Source organism: Schistocerca serialis, chromosome 4 (genome assembly GCF_023864345.2).
Source record: "Schistocerca serialis cubense isolate TAMUIC-IGC-003099 chromosome 4, iqSchSeri2.2, whole genome shotgun sequence".
NCBI lineage: Eukaryota > Metazoa > Arthropoda > Insecta > Orthoptera > Acrididae > Schistocerca > Schistocerca serialis.
Genome location: NC_064641.1, coordinates 25,150,295 through 25,174,340, shown reverse-complemented (window position 1 = coordinate 25,174,340; position 24,046 = coordinate 25,150,295). Strand labels below are relative to the sequence as shown.

At 40.8% G+C, this 24,046-nt stretch overlaps 1 protein-coding gene across 3 annotated transcripts in view; it reads right to left on the bottom strand.

Annotated features, from left to right (window-relative positions):
- Positions 1 to 202: 202 nt before the first annotated feature.
- LOC126473660 (histidine--tRNA ligase, cytoplasmic) overlaps positions 203 to 24,046 on the bottom strand; it is a 55,202-nt gene continuing 31,358 nt past the window's right edge. For all 3 annotated transcript variants that reach the window (XM_050100893.1, XM_050100892.1, XM_050100891.1), the window contains 2 exons: positions 19,727 to 20,013; positions 203 to 5,939 (listed from right to left, as the gene is read on the bottom strand). In XM_050100893.1, the coding sequence (XP_049956850.1) occupies positions 5,730 to 5,939; positions 19,727 to 20,013 (497 nt within the window). In that variant the 3' untranslated portion in view covers positions 203 to 5,729. The remainder of the gene's footprint in view (positions 5,940 to 19,726; positions 20,014 to 24,046) is intronic.

The following is a 24,046-nucleotide window of genomic DNA, read 5'->3' as shown; positions in this document are numbered from 1 at the left end:
CTCTCAGATGACTATAAATCCATCCATTCACATCAACCGATATTCAGTAATAAATCTGGCAGCAATCGCGGGCACGTATGTTTGGGTGTCTCTGTGTGAATATGTGAACTCTTACTAGAAAAAGATCAAGATCTCAAAACCCAGACATATATATTTTCTAATGTGTGTTTCTGTGCACTATGCACCAATCCTTATTGTTCTAAAAATACAGAAAGTATTTGCTTGATTACAAGGAAGACACAGAAGTCCCTGGGGTCAGAGTTGCTGAAAGTCATTATTTTTACTGTTATCCAACATGAACAATATACAATATCACATGTTTAATGTTTTCTTACAACTGCATTAATACAAAGATTTTATTTTATATTTAATAACAAATAATTATTTAATCTAATTGAGGAAAGTATATGAGGAACATCACAATGGATAAAATCACATTTTACGGACAGAAGATGAGCAGTAAATATCTATTCTTTGGCACAGCTAGCTTCTTTGGCCATGTGAATTCCTTGAAACACTAGGAAATTAAAAGGAAGGGAACAGAACTGTCACTTGTGTTGGTGCTCAACCACCATATATATATATATATATATATAACTTCAAAAACCCTTCAAGCATGCTTCATTTGTTGCTAATGATTTCATGTATAAGATGGACTTTGTACAAAAATGAAAAAGGGAGATGTTCAGAAAACCTTTATTTGTAAAGAAAAAACTTTCTGCCAAATAAAAGATTAAACACACCAAAGCTCTCTACAGACAAGCATTTAAGAACTGCATACAAATAAATAAATAAATAAAATTAAATCATTTTACCTTAAAAAAAAATCATCATACAACATGTTTAATACTGATGATCAGATACATACACGTGTCACATTGGTGTAAGCTAATCATATGGAAGTAGTTACATTTTCCAGTATGATGTACTGACACAAATGTAAAGGTACTGTCATATCTACCACAGTGTATCGTACAAAAAAACAAGAGTGCAAAATATATTAAACCATAAATGCTACGAAAACCTCCAGCAATAGGCACAGTAATGGTAACTAACACTCAAACAAAGACATATGGAGCATCTGTCAAAGGGTATTTATACAATTTTATTTTGAGCATTAATCCTCATTTTACTTATGAATACTGTGTTTGCATTCTTATCTCAACTTCATTAATTACCAAAGATTATGTACGTCTGAACAAAACATACATAACAGAATTTATCCTTTAGAAACTGGATTTTCAGTTACTTAAATCCATACTGTAACTACAGTTTTCAATTTCATACAAATGTGTATGCTTTATTCACTTTCTTGCCTATTTTCCTATATACTAATCCATTATTCCTCTATCCCTGCAGAACACAATGTTACAAGGTCTGAACGATTTTTTTTTAAACTCTCAGTTCATATTACTGCAAACACAGAAATAACATTGTATCATTCTTTTTTCTGGCTTTGGATAGCAGGTTTCATAAAGTGGAGAGAGACTGATATGCTCATGTAAGAAGATTTTATCCAACACTTATTCAGTTACATCCAACAATACAATTGACACCGGTATCCACATTGGAATATAGACTAAAACAAAAGTAAGAAGAAAAAAGTGAAAGCAACAGCCTGTGATCTGGAAGATTAATGATCAAAAATAAAGAACAATTAGGAAAGGAATTCCTCAATACAGAAGTCACATGCATACATTAGTGGCATTTAACAGTGAAGATTTGTGTTCCATACCTGAGGCACAAAATGTGATCACAAAGGAAAGGAGAAAGTGGGTGAAAAAATGGATCATGACAACGGAACAGGGTAGCGACAGAAAAAAAAACTCTGTGGAATTAGCAGAAATAGAAGAATGTAAAAATGGTTCTTAAAGAAATGCATGAGGTAGAAAAATGAGAGGACCACAAAGAAATACGAGGTACATATTTTGACAAACTGCTGAATCGAGATGAAGTATTGGAGGAAGTTCTAGAGGAGATAAGAGGATCAACCAGAAAAAGCTCTAATGTGAACAGAAATTGAGAAGGCACTGATAATCATGAAAAGTGGAAATGCATTGGCTTTAGATGAAATAAGTGTGGAAATGATTTGAGCAGCAGAAGAAGTGGAGACAAACTGGCTGTATACAGCTACGAGAACATTTGAAGACTGGAAGAAGGGATTAACTATATCTGCCTTCATGAATGAAAGCTAAAAGGAATTAAAAAACTATAGGAGAATTACTCTTATGTGCCATTGTATAAAAATTTTTGAGAAGGTTGTGAAGAGACATTGGCAAACAGTGGATAGGGAAGAAAAGTAAGGTTTGAGGCCAGGCCATGATTTCAGACCACAAATGTCCACATATTTGAAGTGTGACAACTGCTGGAACACCACTATGCTTACAGGAGAGATCCCCCGACAGCTTTACTGAATTTGGAGAAAACATACAACAATGTATCCAGAAGTAAAGTTTGGGAGGCACTTGGGAGCAAAGGAATAGAGAAGAAGAGTGAAGTGAGGATAAAAAAATTGTCCCTGGGAAGTGTAACTTGTGCAAGAGTGGAAGGAGAAAAAACAGAGCAGTAGAAGCAAAGAAATAATCTCATAGTTGTGATGGATTACATAATCACAAGGGTGGCAAAAGAGATAGGAATCAGAATTACAGTAATATTGTTTGTTGGCAGTTTGATGATGTGAGGAAACAATTGGGAAGAAATACAGAAGCAATTAGAGGTTTGAAAAAGTTACACAATAGTGCAGCCTAAATTTAATGCAAAGCAGCACGAGATGGTGGTCACTACAAGGGGAAAGGATAGACCCATAACATGAGACTGGGTTGGGGAACAGTTGAAAATGATGGAACATGTCAAGTACCTAGGGAATGTAAGAGAGGAAATGGAATAAATGACAACAAGATTTGTCAATGTGCAAAGAAAGCTGATAATTTTATAAGAATTGTGGCAAAAATGATATGAAACAAACTAGTGTTCCCCGCCCCCTCTCCAGAAACTAAGAAGATGATATACCAAATAAATTATACACCAATTACATTTTATGCTACAGAAATAGACCATGAAGGTAAAGGAAAAAAACTGTGGTGCAAACAAGTGAAACAACTTTTTTTAGAAGTAACAGCTTTAACGAAAATGCAAAAGATGATAAATGAAGGAAGATAATACCTAAGGAGCCTCTGCAAGATAAAAATGAAAAAATGTCAAAATTATATGGGCATGTGAAGAGTGTAGATGAGAGGAGTTTCTAAAAAGATGAACATGTTGAAAATGGAAGGTAAAAGGCCAAGGTGTGAGTGGCTAAAATTAGTGGAAGGAAGTATTTTGAGAAGACGACTTGGCCAGACTAATGACAGGAGTATGGAAAGGCTTGAGAAAATGGAGAGGCTTATGTTCAAAGAAAACTATGCCCGTGGTGAAAAAAAAAAAAAAAAATGATGATGGTTATTTATACAATTTAGAATCGGACAGCTGAGTACTGAAATGTGTAAAATTTTCCTTGTGGTAATCACAAGCTAAGCTAAATACGAGAGAAAAAAAAAATAATTTCAAGGTTAAAATTTGGAGTTGTATTAATGAACTAGCTGTCAGAATCTCACCGATGATGCAATCTTCTTATTTCTCAATGAAGAAAGCCTGACAGCTATTAATTAAAACATTGTAGAATTTAATATGATTTAAGAAGATTTCTACATGTCAATTCATACAGCAATTCCTCATTGGTGCAATCAATAAATTAAATTTCCATGGCAACTAAATTCATTTGTAATTTACTATTCTATATACCACAGTTTACCAACACCCTTACAATGTTTCCTGTCCTATATATCATAAGACTAATGTAACAGTCCATTCAAGTTTGTACTGCATATCACACCATTTGTCTGCCTGTTAATACAGTGCACCAATGCAATGTAAATTTACAAGCAATGAAATAGAAAATAAGATTAATGTACGAGTCAGTGGTGAAACAGTTGCAACAAATCCTCAATAAGAGAAATTATTTTTTAATTACATTGCAGAACTTTATACACTTCACTTCAATATTTTTATAATACACATCAAGCAAGATTTACGCTTCCACACTAAATCAATGTTACTGAGAATTTGTGATTTCAAAGAACCTGGATAATGAAGGGTAGTATACAGTACACACAGAGCTTCCCCAGGCTCATAGTCAGAAAAATTACAATTTAACTTTGGAATGTACAGGGATTTCTTGACAACAGGAAACAGCATTTCTCTGGTCCAATAGATACAACCATTAACTGATGGTTGGGTGATGTATCACTGCTTCTGAGATTTATACCAATACTTCAATGGCCAATACCTACATTAAATTTTAATTTACAGTTTTCTTATAGTGCTAAAAAAGGTATGGAATTAATTGGTCTGTATTAAGCTGAATTAAATTTATTAGACTGTGTAACACTCCAAGATGTATGGAGACAAATATTAACAGTTTAACTGAATACAGAAAAACTGGTAACTTTAGATGACAACACCTAAACATACACAATCACGTAATAAACAGAAACATAGTGCTTAACTGGAATACATGCTGCCAGTACAAAACTGTAGCTCATTCCCAGAATTTGTATTTCAGTAAGCACAACAACCAAAACCTAATTAGAAGCAATTCAATAGCAAGGTTCAAACTTGACTCTCAGTTACTAGGCAAATATACTGCCATGAGTGTTTACCTATCTTATGTCATAAGCTTTTACTTTAAACGGAAGAGTAAAGTAGAACTCTCTTGGATATTAACCAGAACTATCAAACAATGGAAAATCCAGGAAGGAATAATAACAATATTATGAAAAGGACATATTGCTACTCACCACATAGGGGAGGCACTGAATTGCAGAAACTCATAAGGAAAAGATTGCTAAAATTTAGCTTTTAAAGAAAGAAAAGTTCTCCTTCAAAAGCAGAAACACACACACACACACACACACACACACACACACACACACACACACACAGAGTCTATGGCCGTTTGGGCCAGCCTGCAGTCAGGCCCAGAGTGCTCGTGGACAGGACCCACCACGGTGCATGTGTGTTCTGCTTCTGAAGGACTTTTTTATCCATACACTAAACTTTTAGCAATCTTTTCCTTGTGTCTGTTTGTGATTCAGCATAAAATATCACACAGATCAACTTCTTTACTTTTGACCAAATGCAACAAACTTATTAAAGTTGAAACTATTGCTCTGCTGTGACTAAATACACTGACTATGCACTAATACATGTTGGTAAGAGATGCTGTGCCCTGATTCACAAGAACGACACTTGTGGTATGTGACAAATGATGCATATGTTGTCTAATGTTGTCTAATGTTTCTTTCAATAGCCACAACTGACTGCTTCTGAGTATCACTTCATAATGGGCTCCAAGGCGAAAACTGGCTAGACAATGTTTACAATAAAATTTTAATTTTTGACAAAACCTTGCAGTTCTGGTGGTAGCAAACATGAAAAAGGGAACAAAACATATCTTAAGACAGTTGCAACAAACTGGTTTAAGCTTAATGCTGTAGTATATATATATATAAAAAAATCCCTTGTCATTCACAATGTTTCACTCAGAGGTAACAATGTTTTGTTTCAGCTTATACAAGTTTGAGTATTTATCATAAAACATACAACTTGTGTACAAAACTGTTCAACGTACATTTTGTCTTCTTACTGTTATGATAGTTCCTCATGAAATTCTGAATAGTAACACAAAATTATCATGTGGGTTTGCTCAGCCTGTTACGAATTTCTTTAGCAATCAAATCTCTTGGTATCTCTGATTCTTGCCTAGTCTTCACATCTCTCAGTTTTACAACACCTCGCTGAAGTTCACTTTCACCAAGGATTGCTGCTAAAGGTATCCCAGAGTCTTCACAGTATTGAAGCTGTTGTAATAACTTTGGATTTCGTTTGTAGGACTGCTCAGCCTGAAATAATATACAATTCTCTACAATATTTATTTAAAAATCATCAAAGCATGCTTTGTCCATCACCATTAAAGTTAAATTTACGTAGTGACAGTTGTTATATTACGATTATTGTCGCGGAACCAGAAAATGGCTTAGGAGAGTGTTTCATTTAAAGTTTCAGCATATTTTCAGAGATCTCCACAAGAATGCAAAAACAGACAGAAATTTAGTAATGGTAATGTCAAAACTGAAAATGGCCAATCCCCTTAGGCAAATAATGAGAATTTTATTGAGAAAGTACTCCCAGAATCAGTATAAACATTTAATCACATGTAATAATCAATTCAGATATGACTTCATATCATACCAACTTCAGAAATGTAATTCAAAGAAGCCGAATCTTATAGAAGAGATTACTGTTAAATATCTGTATGTTTGTATAAGAAAGAAATGATGACCGTACTGCCATAGCCAACAGAGGCAAGAGTGATGGATAAGCCATAATCAGAATCATTTCAGTTTTCTGGTGCTGTGTGCCACTGTGGTTACTTTGCTTTGCCTTTTAAAGGAATATTTACAAGTAAATCTATGCCATAAGAATGGCATTAATATGGCATCGTCCCATATAAACTTGTTTATAAACCACCTACAATAATTCTGTGTGTCCACACACTTCATGTAGTCTTCTTGGTCATTGTTCTTGGCTTGCATCTGCAAGCAATTCGTAGTACACCAAACTGTTGCTGTTTCATGGTGTGTAACATTATCTTTTGTGGATGCATGCAGGTCTTTGTGTGGGGAGTTTCTGCTTTCTTTGGGCTCAACCATTCCTTTCTTTTCCTTATGTCCACATAAAGACACCATTTCTCATCACCAGTAATGATATTGGATACAAATGGTTGAGGTTGTTCACGAGCCAACTGATAACGAGCAAGCAGAGATGCACATATGGCCACCAGCTGATTTTTTTTATTTTGGCTTACAGTATCCAGTACTCACAAAACCGATTTTTGAACCTTCTCCATTGTGTGCAAATGCTCTTCATTAAATCCCACAGGTCTTCTTGAACATGGAGTCACAAAGTCAAAACAATCCTCCTGTGCTCTGTCCAATAACATTATCCCCACACATGATGCAAATGTTTCTGGCTGCTTCCACTGCTGTCATCCCTCTACTGAACTCAAACAGAAGAATAGGTTGAAAATGTTCTGATTTTTTTTAACTTGGCACTCCATTTTCTAGTATCCACACATCCACTATCTATCTCCAGATGACAAAATGTAAACTCCCAATAGGAACAGTGAACTACAAATAAAAAAATGCCAATCGATAAATAAACCCATGGCAACCAGACTACCAACACAGAAAACAAAAATTCTATGAACTTATGCGGCAATATAACAATGATATTCCTAAGAAATACATATCTTGTTGATTGAACAATGTACTCCTCTGGGGACAAAGCCTTGTTGAAGTACTGACCGTGCAGATGGAGAGTCTTACACGTTCGCGTGAAGCTGAGAGCTATGACAGCTGTACCAGAGCTACTGCCAGGTTCGCTCATGCTGGACAGGCCTCAGAAAATGACACACATGAAGTGTGTCACACAATGCCCCATCTCTCTCACATCCATTTTCATAAACCTTACCCAATTCACCAGGTACCCAACCCATATGAGCTGAGGGGTGTCAGGGTACTGGATGAGAAGATGTGTCATGAATGGATGAATGGAGTTTCAGGGACACCAGGCAACCCCTCTGGGTAATTAGTCTTGCACAGCATGGCTCTGTTGTGTCTCCCTAATACATAACTAGTCATCATCAAACTGAATCAGATAACACAGAATAAAACAAAAACTGAAGTGCTTGATGAAACATAAAATACCCAAGCATATGTACTGCAACCAATGGAAGCAGTTTCTGCTACCTGATCAGATGACACCATCTCAGAATGAAGATCAGGGTAATCAAATGAATGAATGAATGAATGAATGAATAAAATGAGGCAAGAAATACGGAAACACACCTACAGAACTGCAGTCTCAGTTTTTACGAGGGTGTTGTGAAAAGGAAAGTTGATACCATATAGCGGAGATGCTGAATCACATATAGGTATAACAGAAAGACTGTCACAAACAAAGCTTTCAGTCACTAAGACCTTTGTCAATGATAGACGTGTACACACACACACACACACTGCAGTCTCGGGCAACTGAAACCACACTGCGAGCAGCAGCACCAGCACTAAGGGAGGCACCAACTTGGACACGGAAAGTAAGAAGCGACTGGAAGTTTTGGAGAAAAATCAGGAGCAGGCCCCAGAGACCCCACTCATACCATGTGCAAGGAAATGATGTTGCCACGTTGTGTCGTATGCTTTATGCAAGTCAAAAAAGACGGCAACCAGGTGTTGGCTCCTGGAAAAGGCTGTTCGGATGGCAGACTCGAGGGACACAAGGTTATCAGTGATAGAGAGACCCTGACAGCAGCTGCCCTGACATGGAGCCAGTAGGCCACGTGACTCCAGGACCCAACCCAACCACCGACACACCATACGTTCCAGCAACTTACAGAAAGCATTGGCGAGTCTGATGGGCCGATAGCTATCCACAGCAAGCAGATTTTTACTGGGTTTTAGCACCGGACTGATGGTGCTCTCCCACCACAGTGATGGAAAGATGCTTTCGCACCAGATCCGGTTGACGGTGACAAGGAGATATCACTTGTAGTCAGATGAGAGATGTTTAATCATCTGACTGTTGATCCGATCTGGCCCAGGAGCTGTGTCGAGCAATGTGCAAGGGCACTGAGGAGCTCCCACTCTGTAAAAGGGGTGTTATAGGGTTCACTGTGGTGTGTAGTGAATGAGAGGACTTTCCTCTCCATCCGCCGTTTGAGGGTGCAAAAGGCTGGGGGAGGGGGGGGGGGGGGCAGTTCTCCAAGGCAGAGGCTCGAGCACAGTGCTCAGCAAAGTGCTCTTCAATTTGTGTTTGCGTCAGTAGATAACACACCACTGATGTTAATGCCAGGGCACCTTTTGGGGTCTGGTAGCCAAAAAGACGTCTGATCTTGGAAAGGTGACATGGGGGCACCAAATGATTGACACATACCTCTCCCAACACTCCTGTTTCCATCATTTCATAAGGGGCGAACACGGGTACAGCGCTGCTTAAAAGCTATTAAATGCCCTACGGAAGGGTGTCGCTTATGTCGCTGTAGAGCTCGCTGAAGTTCTTTAATGGGCTCAGCGACTTCCGGCTACCACCAACTGACTGTCTTTCACCGAGGGCACCCTAGAGAACGAGGGATTGCATTTTATGCCGAAGACTGTGGCTGTTATTAGGGAGAGGGGACTGAAGTGGGAAGGACACATCATGCGTTGTGAAGCCCATATGGGGTTGGGTTGGGTTGTTTGGGGAAAGGAGACCAGACAGTGAGGTCATCGGTCTCATCGGATTAGGGAAGGATGGGGAAGGAAGTCGGCCGTGCCCTTTCAAAGGAACCATCCCGGCATTTGCCTGGAGCGATTTAGGGAAATCACAGAAAACCTAAATCGGGATGGCCGGACGCGGGATTGAACCGTCGTCCTCCCGAATGCGAGTCCTGTGTCTAACCACTGCGCCACCTCGCTCGGTATGCTGAAGAAATTCTTGTTGTATTGACTTGTGCTATCACAGCATTGATGGCACCACATGGGGGAGATTCAACGGCGACAGCAGATGTGAAGGCTACCCAGTCTGCGTTGTTTAAAGCCCATTTGCACAGGCATCCGTGTGCCTGATGCTGGGGCAGTGACAGGAAGATGTGGAAGTGGTCACTGCCACACAGGTTGTCATGTGCTCTCAAGTGGATAGATGGATCAAGTCCTGGGCTGCAAATTGATAAATCAATGGCCGAGTAACTACCATGAACCACACTGAAATGTGTAGTGGCCCCAGTATTTAAGAGGCAGAGGTCGAATTGTGACAGGAAAGTTTCAACATCTCTGCCTCGCCCAGTAAGCATGGTACCACCCCACAAGCAGTTACAGGTGTTAAAATCTCCCAGAAGTAGGAAAGATTTAGGGAGTTGATCAATCAGTGCAGCTAATACATTCAGAGGTACTGCACCATCTGGAGGAAGATATACATTGCAGACAGTTATTTCCTGTGTCGTTCTTATTTTGACAGCCACAGCTTCAAGAGGGGTTTGAAGGGGCACATGTTCACTACAGACCGAGTTCAGGACATAACTCAAACTCCACCTGACACACTATTATATTCACTATGGTTCTTGTAATATCCCCTGTAGATGCGAAGGGCAGGGGTCCACATTGCCGAGAACCAGGTTCCCTGGAGGGCAATGCAGAAAGCAGGTATAAAGCTTAACAGTTGCCGTAGCTCGGCCAAGTGGTGGAAAACACTGCTGCAATTCTGCTGGAGGATGACATGATCGTGAGACTGGGACGGTGTGAAACACTCAATGAGGTAGTCTATGCCTCAGGGTCACCTGCTGCCACCGACTTATTTCCTGAACAGGCTACATCCATTGTGTCTGAGGGTCTGGTGAGATCTAGGTCTTCAGCAGACACCAGAATCTTCACCTCATCCTCAGATGCAGAGGTTGTAGGCAGCAGTAGTGTTGGTGCCACTGCAATTCCCTTGGTCTTGGGAGTCTTCTTTCTGGATTGCTCTCACTGATCCTTTGATTTCTCTGGCTGAGTGGGCTTCACTGATTCAGTCTCCAGGACTGAAGAAGATCGTGAAGCCTTATGATATGCTGCTTTTGGGCACTTCAGACACTAGCGGGTGTCATCTTTCCCACTAGCAGAAACCTGGGAAGGGAATGACCCAAGGCACCCCTTCCTAGTGAAAGGAGCTGAAGAAGACTTACGCTTCTCCAGCTGAGAAGTGGGGACTGGTGTCCCTGATGGTTGGGAGGACAGTGCTCCCGAGGTAGATGGTGCGGGAGCAACAGGGAGGGAAGTGCCCCCTACCATCAAGGGGGCAGGTGTAGTCTTCCAGCTCTGAGAGCCGAGAGGAACTCGCAGAACTGATGTGGCTACAACTGTTCTCATGGTGGTGGCATAAGAGGTGGTCATAGCCACAGGATGTAGGCGCTCAAATTTCCTCTTGGCCTCAGTGTAGGTCACTCGTCCAGGGTCTTGTATTCCATAACTTTCCTTTCTTGCTGTAAAATCCCGCAGGCTGGTGAGAAAGGGGAATGATGCTCTCCACAGTTGACACAGATATGAGGCAGGGCACATGGAATATTAGGATGGGACAGATGTCCACAATCTCGACATGTGATGCAGGAAGTACAGCGGGGAGACATACAGCCAAAATTCCAGCACTTAAAGCACTGCATTCGGGGAGGGATATATGGCTTGAATGGTAGACCATCACCTTGAGCTTCTCGGGACATGTGCCACCCTCGAAAGCCAAGATGAAGGCACCGATGGCAACCTGATTATCGGTCGGACCCTGATAGCCACACCAGATGAAATGAACTCCTTGTTGCTCTAAGCACGTGCACAGCTCGTTGTCAGATTGTAAAAGAAGGTCCCTGTGGAATGTAATACGCTGGACCATATTTAAGCTCTTGTGATGGTAACAGAAACATCCCCAACTTGTCACAAGTGAGTAATGCCCATGACTGGGCAGAGGATGCCATTTTTATCAAGACTGACCCTGACCGCATTTTGGACAAGCCCTCCACCTCCCCAAACCTGTCCTCTAAATGCTCTCTAAAAAACTGAGGCTTCATCAAGACAAAGGAGTCCCCATCAGCTCTCACACATACAAGGTACTGGGGTGAATAAGGTTCAATGCCATCCTTAACCTGGTGTTCCTCCCATGGTGTGGACAGGGATCGGAACAATTTAGGATCGTACTTCCTTGCATTGTACTGAGACTTGGAAAGCTTAGACACTGCTGGCGTTTGAACACCAGCAAGTGATGACGTGGCACACTTCATCGTGCGTCACCTGCCCTGATGCCACCCACTCTGACCAGGAGCCCGCCCCATGGGCACCACCTAGCAGCAGCAAAGGCTACCTGGCAGAATGGCCATTGCCACGAATCCTGATGCCCCAGGGGGATGGGCATCTACCCCTTGGCATATGTGGGGAGCTAACGGCACAGGCATCAGCATAGTGATCCCTGTGTAGTCAGGGGGCTACAACCACCGCAACGGACTGGCTACCGTGCTGGATATGAGGTGCAAAGAATTCCATGGTCTTCATCGGCGCAGAAAACGACACTGCATAGTGGGTGGAGGAAAACGCACCCAGGAAGGTGTTCTCACTCAAGGTACAGAGGATGAGTGGGACTGCAATGCCACAATGATAAAGTGGGTCGAAGATCTCAATGCACAATGGACTTTATGCACCATGTAAGGTGCCCTTCCCCAATTGCCCCATCTTTGGGAAAATTTTTGAAAATTGGAAATCAAGCCCCACAGGGGACCATCACATAAAGGCCAAAAAGTGAGAGACTCATCTTACTTACATCTTAATGACAGGCAGGAATACCTTGGGCCTATTCTAACCCTCAGGCCCACAGGGGGGCAACAGGGAAGGGGATGGATGGGTGAGGACATTGACTAACAAAGATTGAAGCCAGGAGGGCTACGGGAACATAAGATGTATCACAGAGAGAGTTCCCACCTGTGCAATTCAGAAAAGCTGGTGTTGGTGGGAAGGATGCATATGGCACAGGCTGTGAAGCAGTCACTGAAATGAAGGATGTCATGTTTGGCAGCGTGTTCAGCAGGGTGGTCCACTTGTTTCTTGGCCACAGTTTGTTGGTGGCCATTCATGAGGACAGACAGCTTGTTGGCTGTCATGCCCATATAGAATGCTGCACAGTGGTTGCAGCTTAGCTTGTAGATCACATGGCTGGTTTCACAGGTAGCTCTTCCTTTGATGGGATAGGTGATGTTCATCCCTGGACTGGAGTAGGTGGTGGTGGAAGGATGTATGGAACAGGTCTTGCATCTAGGTCTATTACAGGGGTATGAGTCATGAGGTAAGGGTGGGAGCAGGGGTTGTGTAAGGATGGACGAGTATATTGTATAGGTTTGGTGGACGGCAGAATACCACTGTGGGAGGATTGGGAAGAATAGTGGGCAGGATATTTCTCATTTCAGGGCACAACAACAGGTAGTCGAAACCCTGGGAGAGAATATAATTCAGTTGTTCCCGTCCTGGGTCTTACTGAATTACTGAAGCAGACGAAAAAACTTGTGATTGAAATTTCATGAGAAGATCCCGTCGCAATGAAACACATCCCTGTTTTAATGATTGCCACTCCATTTCACGTACCACGTCTGTGGCACTATCTCCCCTATTTCATGATAGTACATAACGGGCTGCCCTTCTCTGAACTTTTTCGATGTCATCCATCAGTCACCTGTGATGTGGATCCTACACCGCACAGCAATATTTCAGAATAGGGCGGACAAGTGTGGTGTAAGCAGTCTCTTTAGTAGACCTGTTGCACCTTCTAAATGTTCTGCCAATGGATTGCTGCCTTTGGTTTGCTCTACCCACAACATTATCTATGAGATCATTCCAATTTAGGTTATTTGTAATTGTAATCCCTAAATATTTAGTTGAATTTACAGCCTTCAGATTTTTGTGACCTATCACTTATTCGAAATTTAATGGATTTCTTTTAGTACTCATGTGAATAACTTCACACTTTTCTTTATTCATAGTCAATTGCCATTTTTTGCACCATACAGATATCTTAGCAAATCATTTTGCAATTCATTTAGGTAATCTGATGACTTTGCAAGAAGGTAAATGACAGCATCACCTGCAAACAATCTAACAGGACTACTCAGATTGTCTCCTACGTCATTAATATAGATCAGGAACAATGGAGGGAATATCCTGCAAGGCATTCTGTGAGGAGGTGAAAAATACAGCTACATGCGCCAGACTTCATTAAATCGTCACTAGAATATCAAACAATCCAGCAGGCACACTCAGGAAGAAGGATGGTGAGTATACAAGAACAGCATGTGAGATGCTGGATGTGCTCCTCAAGACTCACTTCCCTCAACGCCAGTTGGCAGACACCACAGACCAAGATTCAGCTGCAGTGAGGTACTGGTTTACGGGTAGCTAATGGGAAAGCTGGAAATCTGCCAGAGAATGTGCTGACTTCAAGAAAACTAGGGACATTTCAGCTGTTCAGCAACAAGCAGGGGTCATTCCTAATTCTTGGAGGAAATTTTCATTCTGAAGTCAGGGAGAATCGATCATACCAAGACTACGGATATGAGACCAAACAGTTTGTTCTCCTGTCTCTAAAAAAACACTATAAAAACCAATTGCTGTGCTTATTATGAAAAAGAGGTTAAGTGAGGTCCTCTACATGAAAACCAAGACATACACCAACCAGCAAACCTTGTCTAACATCACTTAATCACCTTCTTGGCAAGGTGGAAAAAGCTCTACACTCTCTCTGGCTATTTAGGGGCTTTTAGCAACAGAACCTTTGAATCTAGATTAGAACTGTAGAAGAGCATGGCATTATGACCAACATATATAGGTTGATTAAGAATGGAAGATAGAAGCCACCATGTTGAATGAGAAAACTGTAAATCCGTAAGAAGGTGTTCTGCACTTACTACTGTGGAACCTACTGGTGAATGAACTTGTTGAAGAATTAAATCCTAGAGATTACTTTTGCCTAGGGCATGCGGATAATTTACTTGTAGTAAAAATTTGCAAATTTGCTAGTACTAATAGAACAATGGCATAACACACACTGAGCATTGTGCAAATCTGGTGCAAAATTGGGACCTAAGGGTCGGTCCCAAGAAAAAGTACCATCCACAAGGAAGCATTTCCAGGACACATACTTCTGCAACAAACCTCTACCAGTAAAGGGGTTAATGAAATATGCATAACTACCATGGGCACTGATTGTGAAAGTATCATGGACACCTCACATTATGTGATCAAAAGTATATGGACATCCCCAAACATACGTTTCTCATATTAGGTGCATTGTGCTGCCACCTACTGCCAGGTACTCCATATCAGCGACCTCAGTAGCCATTGGACATCATGAGAGAGCAGAATGGGGCACTCTGTGGAACTTACAGACTTCGAACGTGATCAGGTGACTGAGTGTCACTTGTGTCATACGTCTGTACGCAAGATTTCCACACTCCTAAACATCCCTAGGTCCACTGTTTCCAATGCGACAGTGAAGTGGAAATGTGAAGGGATACATACAGCACAAAAGCGTACAGGCTGACCTCGTCTGTTGACTGGCAAGAGACTGCCAACAGTTGAAGAGGATTGTAATGTGTAATAGGCAGACCATCGCACAGGAATCTCAAACTGCATCAGGATCCACTGCAAATACTATGACAGTTAAGTGGGAATTGCGAAACCGAAGATTTCATGGTCGAGCAGCTGCTCATAAGCCACACATCATGCCGGTAAATGCCAAACGACACCTCGCTTGGGGTAAGGAGCATAAACATTGGATGATTGAACAGTGGAAAAACGTCGTGTGGAAAGGCGAATCACGGTACACAATGTGTTGATCCGATGGCAGGGTGTGTGTATGGCGAATGTCCGGTTAACATCATCTGCCAGCGTGTGTAGCGCCATCAGTAAAATTCAGAGGCGGTGGTGTTATGATGTGGTCGTGTTTTTCATGGAGAGGGCTAGCACCCCTTGTTTTGCATGGCACTATCACAGCACAGGCCTACATTGATGTTTTAACCACCTTCTTGCTTCCCACTGTTTAAGAGCAATTCGAGGATGGTGACTGCATCTTTCAACACGATCAGGCACCTGTTCATAATGCACAATCTGTGGTGAAGTAGTTACACGACAATAACATCCCTGTAATGGACTGGCCTTCACAGAGTACTGATCTGAATCCTATAGAACACCTTTGGGATGTTTTGTAATGCCGACTTAGTGCCAGGCCTTACCTACTGACATCGATACCTCTCCTTAGTGCAGCACTCCGTGAAGAATGGGCTCCCATTCCCTAAGAAACCTTCCAGCACCAGATTGAATGTATGACCATGAGAGTGGAAGCTGTCATCAAGGCTAAGGGTGGGCCAACACCATATTGAATTCCAGCATTACCATCGGAGGGTGCCACAAACTTTTAAGTCATTTTCGGTCTGGTGTCCGGATACTTTTGATCTCATGGTGTAAAAATATTTTCCAAAGCGAATGGTACACTTATGAATACTACAAGATCATTTGGAAAAAAGTGGGGTCTAAACCCCACGAGTATGTACTGGATATACGACACTGTGGTAAGAGCCATGATAATTTACAGGACTACAGTGTGGTGGAACCAAGAAGAATAGAAGGTGGTTGCTTAAGAGCTTGGCAAGTTGCAGAGACTGGCCTGCTTAATCATAACAGGCAGAATTAGCAGTACATCCACCGCTGGGATAGAAACCAAGCCGGACCTGCCCCAATTACACTTGTGGATTAAAACAGATGCAGTGCCATGGGCACGCAGGCTGAAAACTGGAAACAACTGGGTACCTTTAGGACATGCTAAACCCCACAGCAATGTAGGGAATGTGCTAAATTAACTTCCACCTGCTTCTTTAAGCCTTTCCATGTAACAACTGGAGTAGGGAGCAGTGGAACAATGAAGCACAACAACATGCAGGACGCAGTCTGGTTTACTGGCAGGTCGAAAACAGATGAAAATGCTGGGGCCAGAGTATACAGGTACAGCCAGGACTAGAGAACACATCGTCTCTAGGGAAGCTGGCCACTGTATTGCAGTTGGAAATATCTGCTGTCAGACTACTTGTGGAGAAGAATCTGCATACGTGCTACAAGGATCGTGACACGCCCATTCATTCAGACAGCCGTGCGTGTCTGAAATCTCTAGCAGCCCCTACAAGCAGTACAAAGATCGTTGTCGAATGCCATGAAGTCCTTGTGAGGCTAGGAGAAAGCAACATGGTAAATCGGCTGTGGGTCCCTGGTCACTCAGGAATTAGTGGTAATGAACAAGCTGACAGGCTGCCCAGGACATTTGCAACGACTCCATTTATTGTATCAGAGCCTGTCCTCATCATCACTAAGGGGATGGTTATATCAAGACTACAAAACTGGACTAGAAGGCAGCATGTAGAATACTGGACTATGATTCAAAAACAAAAACATGGCAAGCAAATGATGCCAAAGCCATGTTTTAAGAGAAGTTATGCAAACCTGGGCTTGAAGAGGAGACAGACTAAACTCATGGCTACAGAGAAAGAAACCCCCAAGTGTAGGCTGTGTGGTAAGGGTGATGCAACCTCACCACACCTAATCTCCCAATGGGAAGTGTTGGAGGTCGAAACATGCAGAGCATTTGGCTCATCAAGTTCTGAAAAAATTGGGTGTGACGAAGAATTAGTAAAGGGCCTCATCAAACCCTATTTTGGTGCAAGCAATACTGGTCTAGGACCAATGTTGTTTTTACCTCTCTGTTCATATCAAATAAAACTACACTCACTTCACCAATACTAGAAACAGAAATGTGAAAACTTCAGGAGTAAAGAAGACCATTCACTGAAAAGCAAAAGCACTGAATCATCGACAGGTGCATGCATGCATTAATTCAAAATCTGGGAAAAGTATGATCAATTGTTCTAGATAATTCATCTTGCCATTCAGTTGTTATTCACAAGGCACCCACCTTGACAAAGTGAAAGGGGAAAATTATTGGTTTGGTTAAGCTTTGAAACATTAATGTAAGTGATAACTTTAGAAACATGGAGCTTATGGAACTAATATCTCTCCATAAACCGTAGTTCCAAAAATACAAAGTCTATGAACTGGAAAAAACGTATAGGACTACAATTGCTACCTTACCACTGCCATTTCAATCTGGTAGAGTTAACACGGTTCAAATTAATGGTTACATTCCCAGTAATAGTAATAATAATAATAATAATAATAATAATAAATTTACACATTTGACTGGAGTACCATTATCACAACAGAAACTTGAGTATACAGAGGCATGTTTGAAATGGACAGTTTACAATGCTAAGTGCCAACATAACAAAATTATATTTTCTTAAGTTTTGAGATTTTGATAACAAGGAATTATCAGTATCTAAGTCCAAATTAAGTTCATATCAGGTATTCAGCAAATATCACTGTTTACAATACAATAGCAATACTGAAGTACTGTTCTGTATTACTTTGGTATTTCCCTCAATACCAGTTGCCCCATTTAAGATACATTTTGTCATTGTGTTAAACATGCATAAATCTTATTTTTTGCTCTATAATTTAACCCTAGATAAAAAAAAAAATCTTGTCACAAAGCAGCAGCAGGACACACACACAACTACACAGGATGAGAGGAAAGACTCATGCGGTAAGTCTCCCCGACACGCGATTCTGGCTGACATTCCCGAAATCTACCCCTTTTCCTAGACCTCTCCAGGCCTTTTCCTTCACCTCTCTTCCTTTCCTTTCAAACCTCCCGCCTAATGGAGCCACTGGGTTCAAAAGCTTGCCTAATTACAACCTCATTTTATGTGCATGTTTGCCACCACTTGGTGAGTAGTTTTTTTATCTATCTAATTACATTATCTTCTGCTCTGTTAGAAATAAGAACATGGATCAGGAAACTTAATAACAGGCTAATTACAGACCTACAGGCAAGTGTTTAGTACTTGACACACAAGCGGATCATTGAGCATAATATTTAACTAACAGTATCTCCTGTTAGGAAACTCTGACAGATTCAGTTTGCAGCAGATGGAAATGTGAAGTATTCTTAAGATTTCTTTCACTTAATGTGTTCACCCAACTTCAATAATGAAAAAGTTACCCTACATGTCAAAAATTTGGCAACATCATCAGAAAGTGCATTTTTGTAACGTGTACATATCATCTTAATAACTTGTTGCCACAAATAAATTTAAATGGAAACAAAGTGAAGGTCCTCCACAAGACATTGATGTCAGTTCCATACTTACACAGTGTCAGTAGCTGTGAGTTTGAGTCAGTTGAATGAAATGTAAAATTGCGCGTAAGTCCCTACTAGATGTGGCAACTCTGCTCTACACCTCCATCTGCTCCTGCTGAACTGTCAATCCTAAAGCAATTCTGAACAGACTATAGCTTCCACAGTAATTTGGGAGGGATTAACAAGACGGATGCAGCGGCGACTGCTTGGTGTGGGGACAGAGGATTATCAGAGATTGAGGTCAGGATGATTACAGGAGTGGAAGATGTATTGTTAAGGACAACTCCCAGAGGAGTAGTTCAGAAAAGCTGTTGGGGGAGGGAAGGATCCAGGCAGTTCTGGTTATGAAGCAACCATTAAAATTGAGCATGTTATGCTCAGACGTATTTTGTATTACCAGCTGGTCAACTTTGTTCTTGGCAACAGTCTGGCAGTAGCCATTCATCTTGCTGGACAGCTGGTTGGTAGGAACTGCTGGATCGGGGGACTGGGTAGGTTCTTCAAAGGGTTGCGATCCCTGTGACGATGGGTTGGAAGTGTGAGTAGTATAGAAACTGAGTAGGATGCTGTATAGCTTGAGTAGGAAACAGAACACCAGGAAAGGACCTGGGAAAGGATGGTGGGGTCAAGTTGGAGCTAAGGAATTCCTGGAAGGTGACCACAGGTTGGTTAAATGGGAGGAATCAGGAGGGCGGGAGGGGTGGGGGTGGGGGGTCAGGCTGGATGTCAGATTTTTACATAAAACACAGTACATCTCTGTTATTAAAATTATGCAACCAGAAAACAGTAGATTATCATAATGATTAAGTCAAGTTCCACTTCCTTTAGTAGAAATGAATGTTCTGACCTTAATGTTTGCATCCCATAACTCCCTACAGAGACTCATCCGGGCCTCCAGCAGGTTCTTCTGTGCAGAAGCCACATAAACTTCCACTTCAGTTGTACGCATCTTTGAATTATTTGCTGCCAATTGTGCTTCCATGACAGAAAATATCCGCTCTACTCCTATGCTGACACCAACACATGGCACATTTTTGTGCCTAGAATCAAACATTGCCACAAGGTTGTCATATCTACCACCACCTGCAATACTGCCAACTCCACTACTTTCATTTGCATTGGCTTTGTTTTCACCTACAACAAGACAAGATCACTATGAGCACTTAATTAATAATTACTTTAAAAACATATTTTAAAGTATACTTGTGCATTATATCTAACTTCAACAATGGTTCATTTGTATATCAATTACTGAACTAAATTAACTTGCTTTCTATTTTTTTACATGATTCGTTGGGATCAAAACAACAAAAGCAGCTTTTCTCTTGAGAAACAGTCCCTAAGAATAAAATCGAAAGGCTTGTCATCCCCACCCACTAATACAAACTTCTAAGAAGGACATTTTTGAATCTTGTGAAACACATATTTATGTTCACACTACTACACCCTATGGATATGTAATTCATTGTTTTGGGATGTTCTTTGTCATTTCATCCAATCTCCCAATGAAGCATGCTAAATAAAATAATTACAGTGGTATGATAATATGTTGAGCACATCATTATTATTAATGTTGTTTAAAGGGACGTCCTACTCAACCATTATATGTCATTACAGTAAACAAGTAGTGGTGACTGGAAAACCCGTCACACTGTCAATGCTTTTAAGTCAGTTGCACATATACTATTGTTATATCCTGCAACTAGGCTGTGTGCACCAAGTGTTGTGTCAGTGCATGTGCGTGTTTGCAGCAGCCGCCAACTGTAACAGCGTAGGCCGGCTGCTGGAGGCACGTGCATGGCGAGGTTTCCACTGCACTGTCTTCTGGCAACTCACACACGTGTATGCGTGGAGCAGTGATAACTTGCCCTTCTTGCGTGTCTTTCCATATGCCCTTCACATCAGTGTACAGTGCCTTGTTCAATGGGGATTCACGGGAATCTGTTTTTCAGTTGTAGTTGATTGCTTCATGAACAGTGCCATATTCAGGTTACTTTAGCCTGGTCTCATATTAAATAGTTACAACAACCAACAACTCCGATTAGGCACTGACTCTCGGTGAGTCAATAGTAATACCATCACGTCCAGCTGCAATGTCATCGTAGTCATTAATAACTAAGAGGTTACCATTTCCTCCATTCTCACAACGTCTGACAAAGGGAATTAATGCAATGTAGTGGATGGTGTTGAGCTTCCATATTTGGTGGAATTACCATACTGCAGACAGAAAAAAAAGCACATCAAGACCACAATGCACTTTCTGCACAAAGGAATGACGACGGCATATGTTTACGGAAGGGATAGTAAAATAATAACAGGTGCAAGACTGGAAGAGGTTTAAATGCAAAAGGACACCAACTGCTACACATTTTCAATTTTTTTTTCTTTCTATGTAGTTTCTTAACAGTACAATGTGTTATAAATGAATATTAGGGTTTTAATGCTGTATATTAAACTTACAGTTATAAATGATATGTCAAGTGAAAGAGCAACTCAAACAGTTTTACCAAGAACCTCATAAATGTTCAATGTGAGCACCATTTGTCACACGGCACACATCAAGTCTATAGCAGAGTTCTTCCTAAATGTTGATAAGTGTGTCTTCAGTGACTGTAGCAACAACTGCTTCAATTCGGTTTCTTAATTCAGGGAGGTCTGCTGGTAGCGAAGGCACATACACACGATCCTTGATGAAGCCCCTAAGGAAAACAATCGCATGGCGTTAGGTCGGGTGAATGTGGAGGCCATGCAAAGCAAGCCTTGTCATTGGGCCCCTTGCAGCCTATCCAGCGCTTGGGTACAGTGAAGTTCAATCGCGTATTTGGCTATGCCAATGAGGTGGTACGCCATCTTGCTGGAAAATGAAGTTCCCTGGCTCATCTTCTTCCAACAGAGGGAAGAGCCATTGCTCTAGTGTATCAAACTAAGAAGTGTCAGTTACAGTAAGTTCACAAAAAAAGGTCCATAAACTTTCCGCCGGGATATGGCACAAAATACAGTCGCTTTAGGGAAATCTCATTGCATTTGAACCACCTCGTGAGGATTTTCTGAGCCCCAGATGCGCACACTGTGAGTGTTAACATGTCCACTAAGGTGAAAGGTCAATTCATCACTGAAGACAACATGATCCAGAAAATATCCATCATCATGAAACAAAATTTTGTTTGCGAAGTTGGCACGTAATCCATGGTCTGCCGGCTTTAGAGCCTGATGTAACTGTAAACGGTAGGGACGTAGTTGTATGCGTTTTCTTAAAACTTTCCAAACAGTCAACACGGGAACTTGTAATTCACAACTAGCCTTCCGGACTGATTTCTTTGGCCTACGAGTGATCGACTCTCACTCGCTCAACTGTATCTTCACTAACTGTTGGTCATCCTGTGCTCTTCCCTTTACAAAGGCAGCCGGTATCTTCAAACTGATGATACCATCTACGAATGTTATCACTTGGAGGATCAAAACCTAACTTCAGCCAGAATTGACATATCATTTATAACTAAGTTTAATTCAGTAAATATTATAAAGTGTTAAAACCCTGATTTTCATTTACAAACACCCTGTATTTTGTTCAAATCTTAAGACTTCTGAATTACATTTAAATTTACAGCTGGTAACCTGGAATATGAAACCAGCATTGCTGAATCCTCGGATCTACATCTCATTTCTTTTATCTCGAGTTCATTTATAATTCTTCTCTGGATCCTTTCTTTTTCTAAGTCTTCCTTGTTTGACAAACCACAGGTTCCAATATTTTTATATTTGCAGTTTGCAACCCTGTTATTCCAATGTCAAACAGTTAAATGTTGGTATTAATCTGTCAGTGCCCACTTTCATTCTTTGTATCTCATGTATCTGCAATGCTTTAAGAAAACTACAGGAAATTCAAGGCCAGAATTGTGCATTTGATCCAAATAATGGTCCTTCCACAGACCAATGCATTGATCTAGATTGTAGCTAACAAAAGTCTGAAACATGAATGACATACTTGTGAACACAAAAAGCATTTATTCTGTGGTGACCTTGCATGGATTTTAAATTTGAGTTTAAATAAAAGACAGGGAAAATGTGACTAAAGAAGATGACCAGCAGCACTGAAATTCCTAGGAAGAGCTGAAACAGCATCTGCCATTGTTTGCTAAAATAAAATAAAAAAGATGGTTTCAAGCACAGGACTATGGCAGAGTTAATTTCCAGCAACCCTTATTTGTACTAGGTAAATGTGATTGTTTTCATATAAATGAGACTTGAAATTATATTATTATTGTAAGAGTTAAAAATTTAAGGCATTGTACATTCCTTTTACTGGACAGGCCACATTGGAGAACCAGGTGATCAAGCCATTTATTCAAGTGGGGACAGGGAGCTGGCGGGGGACCTACAAAATAATGTACAAGCATCAAACAAAGGTAAGAAAATGGATAAAACAGCAAACAGTAAACCCTCTTTTGGAGAGAAGAATCTGTTTGCACAGGATATGCTGCTAAAAATTCCTGGGTGGAACACACATAATGAAAGGAGTAAAAGTAACTACTCATTGTTTAGATATTGAGCAGTCAGCAGATGTATAATACGACTGAAAATATTTCTCAACTTTCAAACAATGTTTCATTTCGAAGCAAGATGGAGGAATGACCATTATATTGGGAAAACATCTTTAATAATTGTTCAATAAAGTGTGCAGCTCTCTGTAACACACAATTAGAAGAAGCTCCAAACGAGTTGCTGTAGACTGTTAACAAGAAACTACTGTTTTTTAAGCACAAGTTGAACTTTTTCCCACGGTGAACTCCTAATCTTCTCTGTAATATTTTACGGCCATCTTATTGTGCTAGAAGTTTGTAATATTTTTCTTGCAACTGCAAGAAACCAAAATGCAATGCGAAGTAAGAAATCTGTTCATATGAAGAGGATACAGGCAGTAAAACTGATCCAGCTATCCCAATACGGTTTCCAAGGTTTTCACAAATGATTCACGTGGTTCCTACTAACAGGCCATTGCTTAAACCTTCGTCTTCCCTCACACCTTATTAAGACTTGCAAATGAAGTAAGTTCTTATACTGTAGGTTAAATTATGATCCTTTTAATTTTTATTTTTATTTATGTCTTCTGCAGTTTCATGTTTTATTAACCTGTTTTGACTTCTTTCAATAAGTTAAATATATGTTA